The sequence below is a fragment of the Diabrotica undecimpunctata genome, chromosome 3 (assembly GCF_040954645.1).
Source record: "Diabrotica undecimpunctata isolate CICGRU chromosome 3, icDiaUnde3, whole genome shotgun sequence".
Lineage (NCBI taxonomy): Eukaryota > Metazoa > Arthropoda > Insecta > Coleoptera > Chrysomelidae > Diabrotica > Diabrotica undecimpunctata.
This window is the reverse complement of record NC_092805.1, coordinates 29054287-29073512: the sequence shown is the minus strand read 5'-3', so window position 1 is coordinate 29073512 and position 19226 is coordinate 29054287. Positions and strand designations below refer to the sequence as shown.

General features: G+C 32.2%; 2 protein-coding genes across 2 annotated transcripts; one reads left to right on the top strand and one right to left on the bottom strand.

Annotated features, from left to right (window-relative positions):
• Nucleotides 1-2534: 2534 nt before the first annotated feature.
• On the bottom strand, nucleotides 2535-11615 carry LOC140436607 (ATP synthase subunit C lysine N-methyltransferase). The gene is made up of 5 exons (XM_072525559.1): nucleotides 11032-11615; nucleotides 10784-10963; nucleotides 8634-8812; nucleotides 6060-6217; nucleotides 2535-2614 (listed from the first exon to the last, which is right to left on the bottom strand). Exons 1-4 carry the CDS (start codon nucleotides 11123-11125, stop codon nucleotides 6074-6076), a joined length of 597 nt encoding a protein of 198 aa, XP_072381660.1. The 5' UTR covers nucleotides 11126-11615; the 3' UTR covers nucleotides 2535-2614; nucleotides 6060-6073.
• A 2709-nt stretch (nucleotides 11616-14324) lies between these two features.
• LOC140435529 (tudor domain-containing protein 15-like) lies at nucleotides 14325-15947 on the top strand. Its single transcript, XM_072524275.1, has 2 exons — nucleotides 14325-15097; nucleotides 15604-15947. Exons 1-2 carry the CDS (start codon nucleotides 14501-14503, stop codon nucleotides 15856-15858), a joined length of 852 nt encoding a protein of 283 aa, XP_072380376.1. The 5' UTR covers nucleotides 14325-14500; the 3' UTR covers nucleotides 15859-15947.
• The last annotated feature ends 3279 nt before the right edge of the window (nucleotides 15948-19226 follow it).

Genomic DNA, 19226 nt, shown 5'->3' with positions numbered 1-19226 from the left:
TATAACAGTACAGTATTTGTTTATTAAGAATATTTCTTTTTGAAACTTGCTGTTAACTATGTTTTTATGATGAATATTTTTGTGCGGTGTTGTTTTATTTTAATTGTTTACCTCATATCTAATTATTTAACTTGCGCTCTCGCCAAAATTTAGTGTCAAAAACGCATTGAAGTCATTTTTGTAAAATTTATAAAATTCTACGCATTACAGCGTTTATACCACATTTGTCATATTTTTAATCTTAGAAAAATTAATATTTATATGATCTGTGTTGTAGAATTCAATAGAATACAGTGAATCTAATTTATTAATTACTTTGTATTTCTTTCTCCCTTCTCTTCGGTTCAAATATTTTAACTTTGTTTCCTCTTGTTAGTTGTTTGACTGGATTCGATGAGGAGAGTGTGCAAACTTATATTTTCCAGTTCCAAATTTTCTTTTACCGTTTATTAACTTGTGCAGAGTTACGCAATATATAATATAATATATAATAATATAACATTTTCTCCACAGCTAGAAAAATCCTTTTTTTTTTTAGAATTTTGAACATATTAATTGGTAGATGTTATGCCGAACATTTGAAATAAACAATTCAATGTTGACATGAAAATGGACAATAATGTTAAAATAAACTTTTAGAAATCCCGTATGTGCCTCTCTTCGGAATGTTATTTTAAAGATACAGTCAAAATTGACAGGAAATGGAAAGAAAATTGTTGAATTTATGCTGTATCATTTATAAAAATCTGTATTTCTTAAACAAAAAACGCGTGTAAAAGTTTTAAAATGTGTTGGGTACATTTTATGGATTGACAATTGAACATCTGTTAATGTATTACAGAAGTTAGAAATCGAAAGAAAATGTATAAAACTGTATGGTTCCACTAGGTATCTACGTGGCATTTCTTAGCAGTTCGACATGCACGAATGTCCAAGATAAACATTTTTGTAAAGTTTGTTCTCAAAGCTTATTTTAAGCCAATGAAAAATAATTTTTAAACATTCTAGTGACCCAACCGTTATTATCTGTGGTATTTATGACTCTATTTAAACCCCAAACTCCCCTTGTCTATTTCGCAAACTGTTCCTGTCCATTACCAATCGCTCCTTTCGCGTCCTCGTCTACGCCATCCTTTCATCTTAATATTGTCCTAATCCAACTTCTATTTCCCAATCATTGACAATGGAGTTAAACTGGAAGGGTACTTTTGATTCGTTCGTGACAGTTGTCTTGATTATCTTAGCCTATCTAGTTTTATGGAGGATCTAGACTGCATGACCATATTTTCATAAGAAATACTTCTTCTTCTTTAGGTGCCGTCTTCTTAGCGAAGGTTGGCGATGACCTCTGCAAAGTCTTCCCTATTTTGGGCTTTCCTTATTAAACTTTGAAAGTCTAATCCTGTCCAATCTTTGATGTTGCGCAGCCAGGTCATTTGTCGTCTACCCGGGCCGAGTCTGACTGCTATTTTCCCTTCTATAATAAGCTGAAGGAAGTTATACCTGTCGCGTCTAAATATGTGTCCAAGATAAGACGTTTTCGCTTCTTGACAATTTCTGTCTGTTCACGTTCTCTATTCATACGCCTTAAAACTTCATTTTTAACGCGGTCGGTCCATGGAATTTTTAGCATACGACGAAATACGTACATCTCAAAGCTCTCTAAACGTCGTAACGAGCTGACTGTTACCGTCCAAGCTTCCACGCCGTGTAATAGTACACTATATACATAACACTTTATCATGCGGTATCGTAGGGACAAATCAATATTACAGGTAGTGAGTAACTGTCGCATCTTTAAGAAGGTGTTTCTTGTCTGTTCTATTCTACATTTAACCTCTTGTTCTTGGTCTAAGGTTTAATGTATACAACAGCCTATATACTTAAACTTTTTCACTTGTTCAACTAGATTGTTGTTGACTAGTATGTTTATAACTGGTGTGTGTTTTTTTGAAATTACCATTGTTTTGGTTTTTTTTACATTCACCTTAAGGCCGTATAGTTTTCCTTCTCGCATTATTTTGGTTAACAGAATTTGTAGTTCTTCTTCACTGCCAGTAATCAGTACTGTATCATCGGCATACCTGATATTGTTCACGATTTTTCCATTGACTTTTATTCCTTCTTGTGCTTCATCTAGAGCATGTGCAAAGATGTCCTCTGAGTATAAGTTGAATAATAATGGTGATAGTATACAACCTTATCTAACTCCTCTTTAGATGTTTATGGTTTCAGTATCACCCATTTCAGTTCTGACAGAGGTGTTTTGGTTCCAGTAGAGTTAATGTATTGTATTAATGTCGTTTGGATCCAGGTTCTTTTTTTGCAAGCATTCTATTAGCTGATCGTGTTTGACATAAGAAATACAATAAGAGTAAATTACAACCAATAACCTTTCAACAGTGAAATGTAGGACTGTATGTGCGTGCTACTTTGGACTTCCCAGAGGCGTTTTCATTTTCTATTTTTTGTGCAGTTTACTGTTCGTTTTTGCTGATATCGGCAGCAGAATAAGGATAATATTTAATAAAACATTTTTTAAATAATAAAATAAACTATTTATTTTCAAATATATACAATTCCACTATTATTATACTTAAACTTGGAAGAACACCTGCAATAAAAAAAAAGAAAGTAAGTATTGTTCATGAGCTGTTAACCAACATTTTACTTTCAGCCATCTTTCGAAAAAAAAAATATCACAGATACAGTATACAATATATTCAACAAAAGATGTTGTTCTGAGGCTATTTTCTTGTGGCATATTAATACAGTTTACTATTTTTACTGGGAATTTACCAAATTCGATAAGATACGATAACCAAAAAGTAAAGCGTTCTTACTGTATATTAAATAGTTGTAAATTTAAGATCGAATTAGCAAAATCTTAACAAAACATGACCATTATGATCTTCAAACCAACGACGACGTTATAAGAAAGTCAAGATTGGCCAAAGATCCAAGAGGAATTTACCGTATTTCCTGTAGCTTTGGTTCAGTGTACATTGAAACAACAAAACCTAAGTGTACATACTCGTTTGACCGAGCACAAAAGGAACATTGTCTTGGTCACTGCGAAAAAGTAGCTGTTACAAAACATACCTCAAGACAACCATCTAATTGTACTCAAAGAAACACAGGTGCTTAGTAGAACATCACGCTACCATCCATTAATTTGAATCCTAAGGAAGATCTGAACAGAATATAGTTACCAACAGTACTAACTATATAACTCTCCCTAGAGGTACCTAAAATTCCAAAACAGGTTGGGAACAACCGACAGATCCAAGGGGAGCACACGACAGCTACAAATAAGATATACATCTTCTTCTTCTTTGTGTGCCGTGCTTGTATTCAAGCGTTGGCTATCGTCATATTGACAAGCTGATGAAATGATTCTCGGTCGGCAGCTAGATGAAACAGTTCCTCGACCGTTCGACCTGTCCATTGTCTAATGTTACGCAGCCAGGACAGTTGTTTTCTTCCGACCCAACGTTTTCCTTCGATTTTGCCCTGAATGATTAACCGGAGTAACCGATATTTAGGTCCTCTCATTATATGACCGAAGTATTGGACCTTTCTCATTTTGATGATGTTGATCAATTCTCGCTCTTTGTGCACGGTCTCTAGCAGGCGTTCGTTAGATATGTGTGCTGTCCACGGGATTCTGAGCATGCGACGGTAACACCATAACTCAAACGCTTCTAATTGAGATTTTTTATTTTTATTTATTTTTATTTTTTATTTTTGCTGAGATTTTTTATTTTTTTTTGTCCAGGTTTCACATCCATAGAACAAAGTGGACCAGACGTAGCACTTCAATACTCTTAGACGTGTGGTCAACGACAGACTTCTACTGCATAATACAGAACGCCAGTTAATAAAGTTTTTCCGTGCGAGTTCTATTCTGGTCGAAATTTCCTCGTCACTTTCAACCCTGCAGTCAATCCAGCTACCCAGATATCTAAAGTGTTCCACCCTTTCCAGGATTTTGTTATCTAATCTTAGTACTGAGTCTTCGATATTAATTTTTCCGACCACCATCTATTTTGTTTTTTTTGCGTTGATTGTTAAGCCCTTTTCAGTGCATTCGTTGTTTACAGCATTCAACGGGGTTTGAAGATCTTCTAGACTCTCTGCCATTATTGCGGTGTCATCGGCGTATCTGATGTTGTTAATAATTTCACCACCGATCTTAACACCTTCGCGGCGATTATTTAACGCTATTTCAAAAACTGATATATACATATACATAACTGAAGATATACATATACCACAAAAATATCATCAGTAATCAGAGTGATAGCAAATTACACTACACCTACTCTGGCGTTACTTTTGATAATATCTGCCACGGTTATAGACGAGACTTCAGGAAGAAACATAAATTTCATAATTATCATGAGATATTATGTTTCATGATATGGAAAACATATACCCTGAATTACCTATAAACCCTGAATATAATGTATACACAGACAAAAAAATGAACGAATGAACTTTTTAATAAGATAATAATCTATAATAACTATCCTCTTAGCAGAAGATCAAAAAAGTCGTAAGAAACAAAATTTTAATCTACAAAGCTGAAAGTAGCCGAATTTGAATATACAGATCGAACATCTAAAATCTTTCTTCCAACTATTTTCTGAACTGTAAAACTTAATGTGATTCTGTCATCGAACAAATTCGTGATGGACATCAACTGTAAAGAAGAATTAATCAAATTCACTGTATAAGAGGAAAATAATAATTCACTACCATTTCTGAATGTGTTAACCACACAGGAGAATACTGGATATGTACCCAAAGTATACAGAAAACTAACACACACCAACCAGATGTTTGGAAAAAAAAATGAACTATCCCTAATCATTAAGTAATCTTCAGCTTTTAGGGAAAACGCCCGAATGGGTCTATCAATTTTTTCAGTTTCTGACTTTCTGATTGGACTCAATTTGTTTTTTTTTTATTGACAGATGTCAAAATATGACATCATCGACGTTTTTCTTACTTACTTACTTTGTCCTAAGCCTTTCTACCGTTAGGTGTAAGGCTGGTGGAGTTATCCACTCCTTTCTTCTCAACTTCTTTTCTGATTTCGTCTACCCACCTAACTCTTGGTCTTCCTCGTTTGTTTTTCCCTTGCACTCTCGTTTCAAACACTCGTTTTGTTAATCTTTTATTCGACATTCTACACACGTGCCCGAACCATCTTAGTTGCCCCTCTACTATTTTTTCGTTTATTGGTTCTAGTTTTAGGTTTTGTATGATTGTTTCGTTACGTATTTTGTCTGTCCTTTTTCTGTTTGATATTTTCCTCAGTAACCTCATTTCCATAGCATTGACTCGAGATTTTTGTCTCCCAGTCAATGTCCATGACTCGCTATTATATATGATTGTAGGTCTAACTACTGATTTAACAACTGCCGTTTTTACCTTCTCCTGTATTTCTTTTTTCCCCAAAAATGTTGTTTTCATAGTGTTAAATAAGCTTCCTGTTCGTCCTATTCTCTCATTTATTTCCATGTCTTGTTTACCGTTTGATTCAATTATTACTCCTAGGTATTTAAAATGTTCCACTTGTTCTAGTTGTTTTCCGTTTAATTGGATTGCGTGTGTCTTTCTCTGATTTGAAATTATCATTGTTTTTGTTTTCTCTGTATTTATTTTCATATTTATGTTTAACAGTTCTTCTTCTAGGATTTCAAGGTTGTTCTGTAGGTCTTCTCTGTTTTATGCTATCAAAACCATGTCATCTGCAAATGGAAGCTCTGATAATTGAGTCTGTTTCATTTGCCAGTATCCTAATGTTAGTTTTCTCATTCTTCTCTTCATCATGAAGAATGAGACGTTTTTCTTAAATGACAAAATATATAGCTCTGCATCTTTCAAATATGTATATATCACATGAGCTGTAGACTGACTTAAGAGGTTTTGCTCATGAAAAATAAATTAATCAGACTCATCTGGATGAGCAAAAACCACTATTCAAGAGACATTCCTGTGTTAAAAAAAAAGAAACAAAAAATATATAGTCTTTGATTTGAAAAACTCACCTTACACCCTTAATCTATTTTAGACTGTAGACCCACACTGTGTCTATTCCATATCCAATAGTTTTGATAGGTGTCAAATTGGGAAGAGGGAATCTGCATGCTATTATTTTACAGTTTGATTTACATTCTTTAATAAACTTTTTTTCTAGGTCATTCATCTGAAATAAATATATAGAAATAATGATATCCACAATAACTTATGTTAAAAATATGTAGAAGGAAAATTGGGTGTCAAACATTCTTTCAATTTCAAATCTCAGTTTTGTCATTTTCAAAACAAGATATTCACATTAACAAACGCCTTAGATTAGATGCTACAAAGCCAAGAAAGCAAACTGGCTTCAGAAGTGGATTTAGTATCCTGAATCATATCCCTAAGCTCCGAGAACTAATGAGTAGAGCTAAAGAATATGAAATACCGCTGGCATTAACCTTCATAGACTTCAAGAAGGCTTTCGATTCTATATATCCTAAGGCAATAACAGAAATTTCGATCAACCAATTAGCTCGCTTATAAGTTCTTAAAATTCTGCAGGATTATTAAAAATGAAGTTGGCCTAACAATGAAATTGCCAAAAACAAAAACCATGTACAATGATGATTAATCAGAGATACAGAAATGGATTGCAAGGAGTAAAAACTTACCCTGGAACAGATATCGGATCTGATCAGAATCCCGTAGTAGGAAAATTGAAAATTAAGCTTAAGAAAATTCAAAGAAAATTGATATAAACAGCTTAAAACAACCTAACGTTAACCTAAAAGTCACAGAAAAATTCAATGAGGCAATAGCAGATATCACTGCAAGATCTAAACAACCGGCCAGTATAGAAGACAAATGGAATTGTATTAAAAAAGCTATCGTAACCACCACCAAGTCTCTGATCGCTTCCAAAAGTACAAAAAGAAGAATTGGATGACTCACGAAATATTATCAATGATGGACGACCGCAGATCATTTAAAAACAAAGACCGAACCAAATATCAGCAGATTAACCGACAAATATGAAAAGAGTGTCGCAAAGCTAAAGAACAGTGGCTGCTAGACAGGTGTGCAGACATGGAGGAATTGGAAGAAAAACATGGCCACTTTAACATACATAAACTAGTTAAAGAAGTGACAGGTCATACTAAACCTTGCAGTTTTAACATTATTATAAAGGACAATAAATTAATTACTGATCCCAAGGATCTACTTCAACATTGGAGAAACTACACACAGCAACTATACTCAGACAACACTAGAAGAAACTCTGAAAGTAAATATAAAAGTGAACCCTCACCCAAAATATTGAAGTCAGAAGTTGTAAGGGCAATCAAACAGAGCAAATGGGGAAAAGCACCAGGCCCAGACAACATATACATAGAGATTCTAACAATGTAGAGTGAAGACAATATAGACGCCTTGGTAGATCTTTTTAATGACATTTATGGGTCCGGTCAAATACCACAGGATTGGCTTCAATCAACCTTTATAACAATCCCAAAAAAGCCAAACGCTAATAGTTGCGACCAATTCCGAATGATCAGCTTATTGAGCCAGGTCCTAAAACTCTTCTTAAAGATAATTCACACAACAATATAAAACAGATGTGAAAGAGACATTAGCCCCACACAGTTCGGTTTCAGACAAGGATTTGGCACAAGAGAAGCACTTTATAGCTTAACTGTCCTACTTCAGAAATGCAGAGATCAGCAAAAAGATGTCTTCCTATGCTTTATAGATTACCAGAAAGTGTTCGATTGTGTTAATCATTCAGAATTAGTAAGATTGCTCCAGGAACATCAAAGAACCTTTATATGAATCAAGTGGCATCTGTGAGAGTAGGACTGGAATCTACATCATATTTCTCAATCGAAAAATGTGTATGACAGGTACAGGATAGGGTTGTGTTCTGTCACCCCTCCTTTTTAATCTTTACTCTGAAACGATTTTCGATAGAGCCTTAAGTGACACTGAAGATGGAATCAAAATTAACGGACAGACTATTAGTAATCTTCGCTATGCTGATGATACAGTCATAATAGCTGATGGCCAAGAAGCGCTACAACGACTAATAGATAGAATAAACACTGAAGGAGAATGACTGGGCTTGAAGAATAATATAGACAAGATGAAGGTAATGGTGGTTAGCAGAACACGAAATATGCAATTAAATATAAGAATAAACGATAAGAACATCTAAAAGGTCCTTAAGTTCAAGAAAGAAATAATAGCAAAACTCAAAAGTGAGTCAAAGGTCAATGTAGAGATGCATGTTAGACATAAGAGATCGCAAAAGAATATGATGGATCAGACAGAAAACCCAGGTCACTAAGATGCTTCAACAGATATAGGCGACTGCTAAACTTAAGATAAAGATAACTATGACATAAAGACATAAGCAGATACAACATGGCACAAAGAAGCGAATACCAGACAATCATCGGCAGAAATGAAAAATGACTACGTAAGGGAGGCTGCACCATAATCGGTGCAGCTCAGAATATACTGAGAATGATGATGATTAATTTTTGCCACTCATTCATGTGTATAAAATAAAGATAAGATAAATAAAGAAATAATTTACTTACCATCTGTTCTACTCCAAAAATAACTATATTATCATACTGATGTATGCTATATTTCCACAGATCTCTTCTATAAAACTTTGCGTTTGTTATTCCTTCTCTTAGGGCACATATTTTTGCAAATAATACTAACCATGGGTTCAATTCAACACCATGAGATATAAACTTGTTTTTTGCAGTTTCTACAATGTGAAAATTTTCATATCAAATATTACACTTACAAAATTAAAACATAATATCCAACTATAAACCACAATCCAAAAATAATTATTTAATTGATGTTTCAGCATCTAGATCAGGCCTAATTTCAGAATATAATTTGTATTAAAACTCGAGTTTGAAAATGGCTTTATGTCTGGGTTTAATAATATAGATGATTACTAAAAAATGTATTTTTTGTTTTGCCATGAGTCTACTTCTCTGTCTCTTGTATTCAAGGGAATATTAATTTCTTTTTCTCAAGACTTCTTTAGTCTTACTTTTTTCCATCTTCTACTTGAGGTTCATCCCTAATGTCTAATTGGTAACCTCTCACTGTTCATTAGTTTCATGAACCTGTACCGAGAAAGTTAGTTTTTCTCTATGGTATCTGTTAATGTTGTTTCTATGCTCATTATTTCTTTAACTCTAACTATTCTTACATAGTCACATAGTGTGAGTCTGCAGCATAATGCCAAATATTGTTTTCAACTGCATTAATTCGGTTTTGCATGCCCTTACCTATTATTCAGACCTCTGAGCCATATGTAACCCTACTTTACACCAGTGTTGTAAACAATAGTTTTTCTGTATTTTCTCAGATGTCTTTACTCCACAATAACGAGTTTGTCTGACTTTTGATAGCTCTACCTTTGCTTATTTTTTGAGGTATATCCTTCTCGTCACTTCCATCTTCCCTGAGTATAACTTCCTAAACCCCACTTACTATATTCTTCCACAAGTTTCTGCACCATATAATATGTAGCATCTTCAACATTTTCTGTATTGTTTTATCTTAAAAAACAATAATTATACAGTAATTAAGGACACACAAAGAACCACTGAGAATTATTTTCGAGAAAATCTAACCACTGGATTTGAAACGAGTTTGTAATTCAGTCTGATTATGTTTTCCAGTCTCATAAAGAAAGGTGTGAATACTCATATTAGAAACTATGTTGTAGAGTGGAGACTACTACTACTACTAATGGAGTTACATGTAGTATGAGTAAATAGATCAGACTGACACCACAGGAATAGTTTACAATGTGTTTAAATATATACAAACTCTGTTTGACTTGAGGAACTAAGACAAACAGTTTATTAGAAATACAATTTATCGTTTTCATAAGACTGAAGGTTTTGTGTATCATTGAAGTTTTTACAGAAAAGTCTTGAAGAGGAGTATGAGTATTTGGCATATGGGTAAAGAGTTGGGATTTAAATGTAAGCAAATGAAATCTGATTATTAATTAAATGGAATAACATTCCTCTCCTCTATGTCTTAAATATTTAGACAATATCAAATATTATAGAAGTGAAGGTAAGCCATTTGTATATGTTGACTAAACTTATCTACATTCAGGAGACATTACACTTAACAGCTGGTCAGATGATAGTGGTAAAATATTGTTTAAAAACATTTCAAAAGGATGAAAGTTGTTATCATACACAGTGGTGGGCAAACGGGTTTCTCACAGAATTCCCTTTTAATTTTTACATTAAATGTTAAGTCAGGAGGTTATCACCATTACATGACAAAAAACTGATATCATATCTTAGTTGACAGAAAAAATACACTACTTCTAACATCAATGTTACAACTTGCAACCAAAAAATATAGATGCATAATGCATCTATATTCTTTGCTGCAACTCTCAAAAATGACATCCACATTTATCCACATCCTTAAACCCATATAAACATAATATTTAACCATTGATTGAATACTGATCCTATTTGGATATTCAATCAACGATTTAACTTAGACATGCCACAAGAAAAGAATTTCTGAACCTTTTTAATTATATTATAGAATATCTTACATTACAGAATATATGAATGAGAATATATTTAACATATAAAAATATGGCACTGTAGGTTTTATGTGTTATATAGGTACCCATTCTCTCTAAATATATAACAGAGCACTAGTATAATTGAAAAAATATTACCTAAAACAATCCTGCCATCTCCTGATCCTAAATCTAAAAGGGTACCAGTTCGTCCTTTGAGAGCAGCCAATATATTCTTAACTTGATTATCTGTAGCTGGAATATACGGCAAACAATATTTTCGAAATGCAGGACTGATAAATGGGGCACATATTACTGTCAATCCAATTGCAACACCTCCTGAAACGTAATAGATATTGTATTTAGGTATAATAAGTATTTCGTACAATTAATGAGGTTAGGTTTACCTGTGATTGCTACAAAAAATTTTCCAATTGGAGATATTTTCCTTGGAAGCGACTGAGGCTCCGTTTGTTCAGATGTTTCAAGTAGAGTATTCATCGGTACAATTGACAATTAAAATACATGTCTAGGGTAGAAACAATGAGTTTATTAATTTTGTGTTATAACACGACAGCCAATTGGTGTAAACAAAAAGATTAAGTATAGAAGATGTCCAAATAAATAAATATTTGTCGCAATATACTACTTGATACTACTTTTCTTTCATTTTTTTAGTATAATCATGATCGTGATAGTATATTTTCCATATACTTTAAATTTTGAAATCCTAAATATTGGTGGGAGCGCACCACACTTAAGGACTTAAATTAAAATTGGTTGGCGAAGGAGTTGTTTCCAATTATAATTTTAAAACTAAAATATATACAATGCTACAACACGTGAGCATATTTAAATGTTTAAATAAAACAATATGACAAATATGTATATATTTTATATCGAATCAAAGAAGATAGACGCTTAGAAGATAAGCTTAGATAAGATTAGAAGATAAGCGTCTATATTCTTTGATCGAATGTCAATTTCTCGTTGTTGTTCCAACACAACTAAAAACCGTCACGTAACGGTTACGCTCCTGCGCACTAAACAAAATACGTTCCAACAAAAATATGATCGTTCATCTCATCGTCCTTCCGACCGTTCCAACAAAAATTATGATCGCCCAGTGACGGTTTCGTGACGATTGACGATAGGTTTGTTCCAACACGCAATTTTTGTACGGTCCGAAAACCGTCACGAAACTACTTGTACCGTTTTTAATGCGCATGTTCATCATTTGTATCGTCTGATGACGGTAATTTGTAAACTGATGTTGGAACGATTTTCTGACAACTGAAATAATTTGGTGACAATTTATTTTTTTATTTTATTTATTTAATTATTAATCAGTAGTTTGCACAAATTTAAGGTTTAGGTTCGGCTAATAACTCCAAATCATCCTCACTACTATAATAATCAGAAAAACCACTAATTCCTTCATCGTCAGTCTTATTTATAAAGTTATAAATAACGAGAAACAAATTATATATAAATAAATAATAAGTCTATCATAAGCATGTGATAAAATTGTTAACCTAACTTCTTTTTTCTGAACAAATTTAAAGAAGTAGAATAAAATCCTAGTGCGCAAGTCATCCCAACCAGTACATGCATTTGCCAGATTACTGAAATTATCGTCACGAAACCGTCACTGGGTGATCATAATTTTTGTTGGAACGGTCGGAAGGACGATGAGATGAACGATCATATTTTTGTTGGAACGTATTTTGTTTAGTGCGCAGGAGCGTAACCGTTACGTGACGGTTTTTTGTTGTGTTGGAACAAACCTAAAAATTTCAGATTTCAGTAATCTGGCAAATGCATGTACTGGTTGGGATGACTTGCGCACTAGGATTTTATTCTACTTCTTTAAATTTGTTGGGCCTAGATTAACTTAGATTTTGTATTAAAACAGCAAATTTTTGTTCAGAAAAAAGAAGTTAGGTTAATGATTATCACGTGCTTATGACAGACCTATTATTTATTTATATATTTGTTTCTCGTTATTTATAACTTTATAAATATGACTGACGACGAAGGAATTATTGATTTTTCTGATTATTATAGTAGTGGGGATGATTTGGAGCTATTAGCCGAACCTAGGGTGAAAAACCAGAATTATTTAGGTAGATTGATCTTTATTTTAAATTTGTGATTAATAATTAAATAACTTAGTTTAATTAATAACTTAATTAATATCAAACTACTGATTAATAATTAAATAAATAAAATAAAAAAAATAAATTTTTACCAAATTATGTCAGTTGTCGGAAAATCGTTCCAACATCAGTTTACAAATTACCGTCATCAGACGAAGACGATACAAATGATGAACATGCGCATTAAAAACGGTACAAGTAGTTTCGTGATGGTTTTCGGACCGTACAAAAATTGCGTGTTGGAACAAACCTGTTGTAAATACTTTTTGTCGAGAAATTTTACACTAATAGTTATGCAACTTAAAATACGAAACAGATTTTTCATCCGCCGCCATGTTTTTCGTACAGACAGATTTGACAATGACGTTATACGTCATTGGACGTATACTATATATTATCACAGCCCCCTAAAGCTTAGATAGGTTTAAGTGGCTGTGATCTTAGGCGTCATACCTACTGGTTTATAAATATTTATTAAATTATTATTTCTTTTTTATTAAAGAATAACATAGTCTATAATCCTTTTAAAACGCTACAGGTATCATAATAACAATCGAGTCATGTGGTATTTTTTATATTAATTATCTTTATTGATAATTCAAATTCAAATACCTAGGGTTCATAATCACGAAAAAGGCAACAACAGAGGAAGAAATTACACAAAGATTAGGACAAACAAGAACAGCAATCCGACAACTTAACTCAGTATGGTGGGATAGACACCTAAATATGAAGACAAAAACGCAGATTTATAAAACATTAGTGCGAAGTATTATGACATATGGGGCCGAAAATTGGATCATAAACAAGAAAAACAGCAGTAAGATAATAGCAACAGAGATGGAATGCCTGCGAAGATGCTGCAGAGTAACAAGAATGGATAGGAGAAGTAATGACGAAATAAAGCAAAGAACATCAATAGAAACAGACATACTAACATATATAGAACAAAAAAGACTAAAGTGGTATGGACATGTAAGAAGAGCTAGCGACAGCAGATGGATAAAAAGAATAACCGAATGGAGCTCCATACGAAGGAGGAAAAGAGGACGACCCCGAAAATCCTGGAGGAACGAAGTAGACGACGCCATGAGTAAGAGAGGACTAAACGATGGAGAATGGAACAACAGAGAGAGATGGAAACGGTTGAGCGAGGGAAGGCAGTGAATACTGTAGAATCCCTAAATATATATATATATATATCTTTATTATTTATATTACTAACCTAACCCGTTCGTTTAAAAAATATCTGTTCGAAAAAAAAACCGCTCACATTATTTTTTGATGAAAAGTTCTATTGTCAGATATAATCACAAAGATTATAAATATATTGCCTTGAATTTCTAGTCTACTTTTGAATAAAACTTTATTTCATTCGATCAAATTTATTTATTGTTCTTTCTATTAGTCTTTTGCCCGAATAAAATTTTTGGATTAATATAATTTTTTCCATTCCAATCCCTACTCAGTAACATCGCTTTGTGTGTTTACATATTATTATCAAAGAATTAACAGACATTAAAGTGTTAATAACATGAAGTTAGTAATTAATGAAGTTTGTGATTGTTTAAAATTCAACTAACCTTATACCTGATCGACTATGGTAACAAGGGTAACTTTTAAACTGTGGTAACAATAACATAAAAGATTATCCTATGGTTTTAGAATGAAGCTTAAAAATTATTAATTTTTTATTAAGGAATTTAACAGTTTTAATATGACAGAAAAAACAGAAGACAGTGGATATACAAATGATATACCTCATTCTTATGATGGCATTAATTGGAAGTTAGAATCAATATACAATATTAGAGTAGGAAATATTTATGATCCTTCCAAATTTTGGATAGTGCATTTTACAGAAGAGTTAAATTTATTTTATTCATTTATGAACAGTTTTTACAATGAAAAATATGAAGAGTATCGAATGCCAGTAGAATCTATGAAAAGAAACACTTATTGTGCAGTTTACACAGATAATGGGTTTTATAGGGCTCTTATTGTGGAGATTACAAATACGGTGAGATCAGATGATAGGATAATTGTATTTTTATTGGACTTTGGTTATACTAGCACAGTTTCTCCAGATAACATATACATATTGTACGAGAAGATGTTCCATATGCCTAGATGTGCTATAAGAGCTTGTTTATATGGAATTGAACCTTTTGATTCAGATACTTGGACCATTCAAGCTACAGAAAAGTTCAAGGAGTTAACTCAAGGCAAAATATTAATGTGTCAGTTGTGTGGAATTGATGATAAATATAAAACAGTATATATTAGAATTGTGGATATAGCTCATGCTACTGAGGTATGATTTTAAGCATTTTTGCATATAAAATTTATAGTGTTCTCGCTTCATAAGTCTGTCTAACATTCCATTGTTCAATCATAATCTCATTTCACATCTTATTAATTTCAAAATTTTCCTGAACTTTGTGCTTTTTGTAATTAGTTGTTTTTTTCATTTCCACCAGCTTTTTGATATTATGGTTCCATTTCCACTACTTATTATTTATACATATTGTCTGATAAAACTCATTTCACTACCTCTTCTTCTCATACCATTTTCTGATTGGCAATAGAAATGGCAAAACAAAATAAAAAATATACTTAATTTTTATTACACTTAATATACTAAATATTTAGTAAAATGATGTATTTAAAATGTGTTTTACTTTTGAAAATAAAGACATACAAATATAGTAAACAGTTTAGAATAATCTAAGAGGGAATTCATTTGATCTTTTAATCTAGCCATTGCTTTATGCTAGACAACTTTTTAGGTTGTTAATAAAAACAGTTTTCTTTTTATAGCAAATGGATGTTGGAGAAACGCTGATTATAAAAAAGATGGCAAAAATAGCCCGAATAAAGAATATGAACTGTACAGAAAAACACACAGAAAAATTTATACCAAAAGTTAAGTATCCATATTTGTGCCCATCATTTGACCTTCTAGAAAATGGAACGATGCCTTCATCAGTGCATGTTGCAGAGTTATTAAAAACATATATGATGACTGAGAAATTATTTCAACCATATTATACTTGTGGTGGAATACACCAGTAAAACTTATGAGATTTTTTGACATAATGTATTTTAGTTTTTTACAAGTGAATATCATCACATTATATGGAATAAATATATTTTTATTTTTACTATTTATTTATGTAATGGCCCCATTTTTCAAAAATATACAATAATAGTATGGTAACTATAACTAGAGAATAGAGGTGTGCTTATTAGTTCTTTTAGACGAACTAGTTCAAGAGAACTATTTCACAAAAATGAACTAGTTCAGTGAACTAGTTCGTGAAAGAACTATTTGTAGGACCGCAATCGAAATCCAACCCTAACATAACTGGTTGCCAGATGTCTCGTCTTATCGTCACACAAGCTCGGAGCCGGCCGCGCGTTTTCTTCGGTTTTCAGTCAGTCTTTCACTCTTTCACTACCGTACAAGTAGTTCGGGTTCGGAACCATTTCTTTTGATCGTATGTTTAGGTTTAAATGTTTTAAGTTTATTTCTCAAATGTTTTGCAAATAACATTTTTTTTATTTGCAAAAAATTATTAAGATTTGTTTTTTATTAACCGTTTTAAATAAAAATATGGTTCACGTATGATTTATTTTTATATTTACGTATATTTAAACTCATAGGTATCTATATTAGGTTATTTCTAAAAGAACCTTACAAAAAAATCAGTGAATTTTCTAGGAACATTTAATAGCACATTCTCATTCTCACTTTTACATAAAATTATATTTTATGTAGATGCATTAATCATTTTAACCACAACTTAAAATTGTTATTTTAAAATTACAATACGAGAAACAACACAGCATGTCAACGTTCAAGCCAATGCATGGGCATAAGATCAGAACCATTATGATATTAAGATAAGACTGTTTATGTTATTGTCACGTTCATAAGAATTATGATCTGTTATCTGAGGCTAATCGGCACTTCTTTTTTTAAACTAGTCGGTCCATCCCATTCACAAAATAATAAATATATGATCTCATTCATTCATTATTTTCTTCTTTAAAAATTGAGACACAATTTATAATGCAAATCGTTCGCAGTGAACTAGTTCTATGAAAATTAATGAATTAGTTCAATTAGTTCAGTTGAAAGAATCGTTCATTTGAACTATTTCGATGGTGAACTACACATCTCTACTAGAGAACAATTAATAGATATGCATATTTTACTGCAAGGGTCTCAATGAGGAGTGAGATTGATTCGGTCCATACAAAACATACAGGTATACTAAGCAATAAGAAGTATCCACTTCAGTAATAAAAGATTAACAGTTAATGGATTTAAAAAAACAAAAAATTCTCAGCAGAGAATCGAGCTCCAGTCATTAGTGTGAAAAATAAATAGATGTGAATATAGTCACGGTTTTAGTGACGTCAATCCAAAGGAGTACAAAATCACAGAATACACCACGCACAGTTGGGAGGTGTATTCTGTGGTACTATTTAAAAAAAAAAGAACATTTAATGTTCACATTTATAAAGTATTTTATAAATACAATTATTTGTTCTTTCTTCTTCGTTATTATGTTTCAGTTTAGATAAAGTCATTCAATAGGTCTTTGAAAATAATCAGAACAAAGTTAGAGAATGATGATACATTGGCAACTAAAACAAGACTAAATATGTCAGGTATATACTGAACATTATCAGTACATAGCTTTTTAGATTGATGGTGCGATCAGTGGTGTAACTACAATTCAGGAGGCCCGGGGTGTATATAACCGAAGAGGCCCCTCTCCCCAATATAAGAAAAAGCTAATACTTACCTCCATATAGGAACTATCTAACTACAATACATTTGAAATTTAAAGATAAAATATAATAAAATTTATACCTAAGCTAAGCTAAAAATTATACTTAGATGCAAAAAAAGCAACAGAGAAAATTTTGGATAAATTCAAAGTATTTCAATTTGTTATTTTTAGCCCTATTTTGATGATTTTTTTAGCACACTGTGTATAAATTTATAAATTTTAATTTGGTATAGTCAGTTTTTTGATAAAATTTTATATTTGACTTTATATTGTATTTTATATTATTATTTTTTATAAATGTATTTTATATTGTACGGGGTTAATTAAAACGTAGTTTTCCTATTACAAAATAACTCCAAAATAATAATAATTAAAAAAGTCCTAAATTGTGGATGGCAAATTCATTTGGCTCTACAAAATAAACCGAGGCATATTTTGACGTGAAACAAAAAACAATACTTAGGAGACATGGTTGCAACCGAAAATAAGGTTTTACGAAAATTCGCAAACGGAATTATTCTACAGGATGTTTCAAAGTTAGGATTAAAAACCACCTTTCGATTAACCCCGTATAATAAGTCAAATACAAAATTTGATTATAAAATTCACTATACTAAATTAAAATTTATAAATTTTTACACAGTGTGCTAAAAAATCATCAAAATAGGGCTAAAAATAAAAAACAAATACTTTTTCAGAGCTTTTACTTATAAAAAATTTTTTCTTATTTTTATTTCTGAAAATTGTTTGATTACGTTGCCGAAGTTGAAGTTGTTTGCAACTTTACGTTTAATCAAGAGCATTGCCAAACTATTTAGCCGGGTGTGGCTCATCGTGGATCGTAAATAGCTTTTTATGAGTTTCAATATTGAAAAACTCCTTTCATTAGAAGCAATAGAGACACATACTGTTCCAAAGACATTTGGAACAGATTCCATCAGGTCCATATCAAGAATAAACTGTGCCATCTTCAATGTAGTCCAATTTCTGGCTTCTTCATTTATTTTTGCAGCTTTTATATGGCGAAGTCGTTTTGATTTCATTAACAATTTCTTGCTTATCGAATTCTGTGTCACACTCATTGAGTAAATACTCGACCTGAACGATTTTGAATACAGTCTCCATGCTTTACATTCTAGTTTGAAGCTCTTGGTGTAGCTTGTCTAAACATTCAAGCATACATCTTGTTGTTTCATCTTCGAAACATAGTCCGGCATCTTCGGCTGTTTCTCTAAGCATTATCTTTTTTAAACGTCTCCCACTATTTTCTTTAAAGTGAGATTCCCATTTTATCACATTTCCCTGAAGCAAACTTGAGAGCCTTCGTGACCAACTCATATCGTCTGTCTTCCAAAAATACAGTATTGCCCAAAATAAACAATACTGAAACTGAAACATAGATGTCTCTTTGTGCGCGCTGTCATATTCAAATTAACTAGTATAGACCTGTCAAGTAATCCTTAAACAATTAATTATTAAGGCCTAATTGTTAAAAATGGTATTATGTACAGAGGAGAAAGTGTTTCTTGTGGAGCATTATTTTCGCTCATGCGGAATCAGCTGACGTAATAAGGCAAGTCTGAAATACGTGTGTGATCAATTCACACTTCACACAACGGTTTAATAAACGTTCTCCAA

Excerpts from the sequence above, each read along its gene's own strand:
- LOC140436607 (XM_072525559.1), bottom strand. The coding sequence starts at position 11,125 with ATGAATACTCTACTTGAAACATCTGAACAAACGGAGCCTCAGTCGCTT. Across the intron at positions 10,964-11,031 it reads ATTTTTTGTAGCAATCACAG|GAGGTGTTGCAATTGGATTG; the intron begins GTAAACCTAACC and ends ATTACGTTTCAG. Across the intron at positions 6,218-8,633 it reads TTTTTGGAGTAGAACAGATG|ATGAATGACCTAGAAAAAAA; the intron begins GTAAGTAAATTA and ends TATTTATTTCAG.
- LOC140435529 (XM_072524275.1), top strand. The coding sequence starts at position 14,501 with ATGACAGAAAAAACAGAAGACAGTGGATATACAAATGATATACCTCAT. Across the intron at positions 15,098-15,603 it reads ATATAGCTCATGCTACTGAG|CAAATGGATGTTGGAGAAAC; the intron begins GTATGATTTTAA and ends TTCTTTTTATAG.